Below are 6,348 nucleotides of genomic sequence, written 5' to 3' on the forward strand. Positions count from 1 at the left end.
TCCAAATCAGTCACAATATAATCTTAAGTCTGCACAAACTTGCCTTCCATGATTCCTCATTTTGCCCACAGTGTCTACATTTGGTTAATTGCAGTGGTATTTTAACTGCAATTTTGGGGACTGCTTCTCAGTATTCAGAAATACCTGTCTATATTACAAATGAACAGTTAAACATAACCAGCAGCTCTCCAACAATTAAAGCAGCATATCTGTAGGGCAGAGTGTGTATATTGATCATTGCTATTAAAATGATTCAATTAACTGGCTGGTCTAATATTAGCTTCAGATTGACAAAACTGCAATTTTGCTACGACTGAAATTTTGCATACTCTATTAAGAGAAAATGAGCAGCCTCTTAGCAAGTCACTTTACAAACTAAAACAGTGTTTGCATTCTAATTTCTGAACATAAAAATCTGTATCCAATCGCGTTTCATCAGCGACTAACACTATAGATTTAGGGAGGAGAAGGGCAGAGAAAGGAAGGCTTCATATCCAAAATGCCAAGCCCGGCTGAAGAATGATAGAAGGACCTAGGGAGTGTGGAAGAACAGACCCACCTTAAAATGGAGTTCTACCACCCCCTGCTGGACCAAATGAAAAACACAGAAGAGGCTAAAAAGCTTAGAACTGAATACAGTGGAGATATTTTAACTTGTGCTGTAATTTATTTTTTTCTCAAAAAAAAAAAAAAATCATGCTACACTAATAACATTCTCTGCTATTATTACACATCAGAAAATTACTGCTATATATATATATACATATATACACACACACACACATATATATATATATATATATACATATTTTTTTTTTTTTTGGAAGACTTCCACATATGCATGTTTTAGCATTTTGGGTCCCCAATTTAAATGCCCAAACTTGTCTGGACTGTTGAAAATGCCTCCATTAATTATAAATATATTTTACGTGACCGTAAACTAAACAAAACAATGCAAATGCACATCTATCTCTATAAACAGAGGTAGCTTCCCCAAATTCTCTCAGGTTATTCTAGTAAGCTATTTCTGTTTTTTTTCTAAACAGATAAAAATCCCACCAGTTCCCCACAAGCTAAACATCCCTCACAGGTGTAATTACAATCTGATGGCATACAAAATGTCAACCTTGCTGTATTAACAAGGGGTGGGGGGGTGCTGAAAACGAATGACTGCAACACATTCCTAGTTTTATCCATCTGCTTTCTTACACACATCCATGGCCCCTCTCTTAGTTCTCAACAGAAATAAACCATCATCGTTCACTTCTGTCAGAAATTAGGGGTCTTGGGCAAGGGAATTAAAAAAAAAAAAGTCTCTAAGAACTGAATTTCCTGCACACAACAGAAATATTTCCCAACGAGTTTAATGCTGATAGTTTTTGCTTCTTCTTTAAAACATCATCGTTCCCTTGCCTTTCGCAACCTCAGACATTTAACTGGTAACACATGCCAACCTACTCATCCAATTTTTTTGATAATGAAAATCAAAGAAAGCCAAGATCCCAGAGAAAGATACAGTTTTCCTCAACCTCCGGCTCACTGATGCCCATCTCCCAGCCTGTATTTTCTTCTTCAAGGGTCTCCACAGACCAGACATCACTGGGGGAAACAATAATAACAACAATAACTATAACTTTAGTCCCGTCATTTAATTCTTCCTGGAGCTCCTTCTGGCTCTCCAGGTTGGGTAGAAGGGGGAGGGAAAGTAAACGCAAGAAAAGCACCGCACTCCTACCTTGCCCGCTACTGACAAGCAACCCGAGCAGGTAGAAGGAGAGGAGGAGGCTCATGTTCAGGACGTGACACCGGTGGACAGTTCCAAAGTTATTAAGTCCAGCCCCGGAGAGAGAACCTTCCGCTGTCACGGCCGCCTCTGCTAGAGCCGCCGCCGCTCCGGGGGTGCCCCAGCCGCCCGCAGCCCGCGCGCTCCTCCTTGCAAAGTGACTGCAAGCTCCGCTCCCTGCCGCACTATATCCAGGCGGCGGCGGCGGCACCAGCACCAGCAGCACCAGCAGCAGCGGCCGCCGCGGCGGCAGCAGAGCCGGGCGGGGAGGGAGGCGGGGGCGGGGGCGCGGGGAGGGGCGGGGAGGGGAGGCGCGGCCGAGGCGTATCCCTCCGCGCCGCACGGCGACCGACCGTCGGCCGGGAGGCGCGCGGCCCCCTGGATTCGTCCGCAGTCGAGCTCGTAGCCGCGAGTTCGGTTCCCGGGGCCTCCGGCTACCCTGGGTCGCCGCGATCCGGCTGGCACGAGTGCGTCCGCACGCCCAGCCTGAAGGCGATCCTCAGGGGGACTGCCGGCCCTGGGCCGAAGGAGGGAGGGCCTCCTGGCGCTCTCGCCCCAACGTAGGCAGGTGGGCGGAAGCCAACCGCTGGAAGCCGTGCTGATGCTGCCGACGGTTGCCCGGCCCCGCGCGCGCTTCTAGCGCGTCAGGGCTCCGTGGGAGCCGCACAGCTAGGGGTGGACAGTGGATTCTGCAGCTCGCATTCCTTCAAGGGCGTGTTGGCGGGGGTGGGGGGGGGCGGTGGTGATATCCCTCTCCCACGCCCTCTCTCTCGCAAACCTTCTGCAGGCTGCCCGCTTCCCACGCTTTCCACACTCTGCCGGAGCAGAGGGAAAGGAGCCGTCCTCTGGGGGTCTACACCGCCTGTCTCATAGGGCTCGAGAGGGTAGGCTAGGCGGAAAGATGTGCACAGTGTCTGTTACCCACGTCGGCCCACTGCTGTCGACAGCAGATACCTTAAGGGAGAGAGATCGGGGAGGGGATGAGATATGAGAGGGGCTGCGTTCAACTGGGCTGTCAGTGTTTCCTGAGTCCTTGGAGAAGTCCAAAGTCTCCCCTGGACACACTCGGCGGGCTCTGCCCTCGGTCGCCGGCGGCACAGCGCTGGCGAGGTCCCCGCGAGGCTGGAGATGCGGGAAGTGCTGGAAACGCACACAGATGAGTTGCGCGGGGATCTTGTGCCCGGTCACCCCCTACCATACGCACACCTGCGTGTGCCCGACTTTAAATTGAAGTGATGGAGTCGTGGCCAGCGACCACAGCTAGCGCTCCTCTCCCAAATGTTGGGATATATCCTTCTTTCTTTTGGAAAAGTAGGGATCCTTGTCTCTGCTGGAAAAATAGGAAAAGGTATGCAAGTTTGATAGCAGACCTGAAGCAAGAGATGCAGAAGGCAGCATACCTGGCCTCGGGGCCCTTGTCCGGTCAGAGCAACCAGCTGGAACTGACAATGGATTCTGCAGTCTGTACATTACGGTGCTCAGCCTCACCCCTGACCCAGAGAGGCCCTTGGCTGTTTCTTTATCAGCGAGGACATGGAAATAGAAGGGGTTAGAAATACTGTCGAGTTCAGAATCCAGCCACCCCCACCCCCGGCAGGATGCTAAAATGGAGATGTCATTGCTTGGAGAAAGGCAAGGGGTAAGAGTGGAAACGAGCTATTAATAACATTGGTAGGAGAGAACTCGTCCACAGCTGGTGTTCCCCAAGCAGATCACTGTAACACAGTTTTCACATGGAGGGTTCACTTACTTGGTATCCTAGGACTGGGGTTACTGCAAAGGATGGAGGAGGGTCAGAGACTCCTGTCCACACAGACGACGGTGGACTTTCTAACCCAAGGCCCTCTCAGCACCTCACAGCCTGAGAACCTCTTCTTCCATCGTGGTAATATTTAGGACAATATATTTAGAAAGTTATTTTACCAAGGTTCCCTTCGCTCAATTTTTTCCTCATTCCGGGAAGCGCCAACTGTACTTGAGTAAGCTCACAGTCAGTTCTTTGCAGGAAAGGATGGAAACAGCACATTTATAGGTGTGAAAGACAGACGATGCCTTTATTTCACCAGTTCTTGATTTCTCTAGGGAATAAAAAATGCTACACACACACACAGTCACACCCACACACAAAGTCACAGAAACTGTTGAAAGGATAGTACCAGGGCTAAATAGCCTCTTCACAACAAATCCTGCAGATTTCCAGTGTGACAATCCTGCTGCTGTTGCTGAGTCGCTTCAGTCTTGTCCGACTCTGTACGACCCCATAGACAGCAGCCCATCAGGCTCCCCCATCCCTGGGATTCTCCAGGCAAGAACACTGGAGTGGGTTGCCATTTCCTTCTCCAATGCATGAAAGTGAAAAATGAAAGTGAAGTCGCTCAGTCATGTCGGACTCTTCAGGACCACATGGACTGCAGCTTACCAGGCTCCTCCGTCCATAGGATTTTCCAGGCAAGAGTACTGGCGTGGGGGGCCATCACCTTCTCCACAGTGTGACATCAGGAGTGGCCAAGGGCCTATGACACACATATACAGACTCACACACAGTGTGGCACTTGTGGCAATTGGATTTTTCTCATTATTAGGTTATTTTTAATCACAAGCAAAGGTTGAACTCTGCCAGAGGAGAATTTGATCAATACCCTCTGAGGTAATTTTGACATCAAATCTTCTTAGGTTGGGGTGAAGGGAGAAGAGAAGGTAGCAAAGGTCCATCAGAGAAGAGTAGAAGCTTCTGTCATAAGACTGTGTACCAACTCTGTGTGAGTGTGTGTGTGTGTGGAGAGAGAGGGAGAGAGAGCTTGTGTGTATGAAAACAATGAAGGAAATAGTGTTGGCCCTCAAGAATATACTACAGATCCTGCCCTCAAATTGCTAATATTAATAGTATTCTGGAAGAGATCAGGCATAAATACAACATTTGATGATATAAATCAGGTTGTAAGAATGTCATAAAAACTGAAAATCAGCTGCTATTGTGACACGAGGAAGGGATCATTTCTGAATAGGGGTTTAAGAAAGGCTTCATGAAGTTAAGAAATAATGGAGAAATTAGATAGGTCCAGACATGGGCAAAGGAGAGAATAGCTTAAGCGGAGACTGGGGGCGAAAAAGCACACAGCTTGTGTGAACAGACAAAAGTCTAATTTGGAGAAAGTATAGAGTATAAGACACAAAACTTGGCCAGAGCTGGGAAAGGGTTCTAGGACCGTATTGTGCCAGGAGAAGAAAAGTGACTATTATTTATCACCCCTTAGAATGTAAGTCCAGATGTAAATGATCAAGAAGAGCCAGACTGGCTGACCCTGTTCCCCGGGGTTAAGGCCTAATGGTGAGTTGTAACTCATGGGAAAGTTATTAACAGAGACTCTTCTGGGATTTTTCCATGGTTAGCCTGAGTTTATGTTGCTATGAGGTCTCAATAGCGTGCCTGCATACTAAGTCACTTCAGTCCTCCTGTCCAACTCTTCCTGAACCCATGGACAGTAGCCCACCAGCCTCCTCTGTCCATTGGATTCTCTAGGCAAGAATATTGGAGTGGGTTGGCATGTCCTTCTTCAGGGGGTCTTTCTGACCCAGGGATTGCAGGAGTCTCTTAAGTCTCTAGTATTGGCAGCCAAGATTTTTGCCATTAGCACCACCTGGGAAGCCCGTCTCAATAGCAGGTGGTACATATTCAGAGAAGGCCTTCCTCCACTTGTCTAAACTATGACTTAGCAGGTGCCTCTCCAGGGCTCCATCAGAAGCTCTTCCATTCCATATTGCAGTGATTAAGTGATCTAGAGCCTTACATTTGCCTTGGTCAATTCCACTTCATAGCACTTATGGTTGAGGACAACATGTAGACAGATTGCCTTTGCCCAAAGTTCCCATCCCCACTCCAAAGTCATGGTTCCCTCCCATGTGCAGACTTGGAGCACTGTTAATGAAGATGCCAAATCACTGAGCACGATTAAGCCACGTCTACTGGGTAGAATGTAAAAGGTATACAAAAGCATCCTCTCCATGTATGCGACTCATAATTTACATTGAATTTACAAATTATCATAGTTTCTATGTACCTAGGGAAGTGTTTCAGAGGCTTAGTTGGAGCTTTAGTTTTTCTTTTTTCTTTTTCTCATTTATAAAAATGAAAGAAAGTTGAATAGAACTCAGGGATCTACGGAAAGCTGAGTGGTAGGAAATACCAACAGGACTGGATACATGGTTAAATGAAAGCAGATGAATTTGATTTAAAAGAATCAATAAAATGAACATGAAGGAGTAGCAGAGAGATGGAAAATGATAAGAAGCATGAAGTATGGAAATTATCTTCTTAGAGAAATTTTACCTCTTCCATCTGACATCCATCCTTGCAAAAAGCATGCAGGCACACGGTCCATACATAGAGCCTAGGCATCAGTGAATGCTGGGTTGTGGGCAGGATTTAAACATTATTTTTATCTTTTGTATTTCTCATGTTATTTTTGTTTAGTCTCTCTGTCGACAGAATTCATGTGTGTTAAGATCATACTATTAGGAAATGGGACTTTCTGGGTGTTCGTTTATATTTATAAAATGTCACAAAT

At 47.0% G+C, this 6,348-nt stretch overlaps 1 protein-coding gene across 1 annotated transcript in view; it reads right to left on the reverse strand.

The window, feature by feature from the left end:
* The window catches only part of NCAM2 (neural cell adhesion molecule 2), a 539,245-nt gene extending 537,200 nt beyond the window's left edge, over positions 1–2,045 (reverse strand). The window contains exon 1 of the mRNA XM_055567775.1: positions 1,736–2,045. Within this exon, the coding sequence (XP_055423750.1) occupies positions 1,736–1,790 (55 nt within the window). The 5' untranslated portion in view covers positions 1,791–2,045. The remainder of the gene's footprint in view (positions 1–1,735) is intronic.
* Positions 2,046–6,348: the final 4,303 nt, after the last annotated feature.

The sequence above is a fragment of the Bubalus kerabau genome, chromosome 2 (genome assembly GCF_029407905.1).
Source record: "Bubalus kerabau isolate K-KA32 ecotype Philippines breed swamp buffalo chromosome 2, PCC_UOA_SB_1v2, whole genome shotgun sequence".
Taxonomy (NCBI): domain Eukaryota; kingdom Metazoa; phylum Chordata; class Mammalia; order Artiodactyla; family Bovidae; genus Bubalus; species Bubalus kerabau.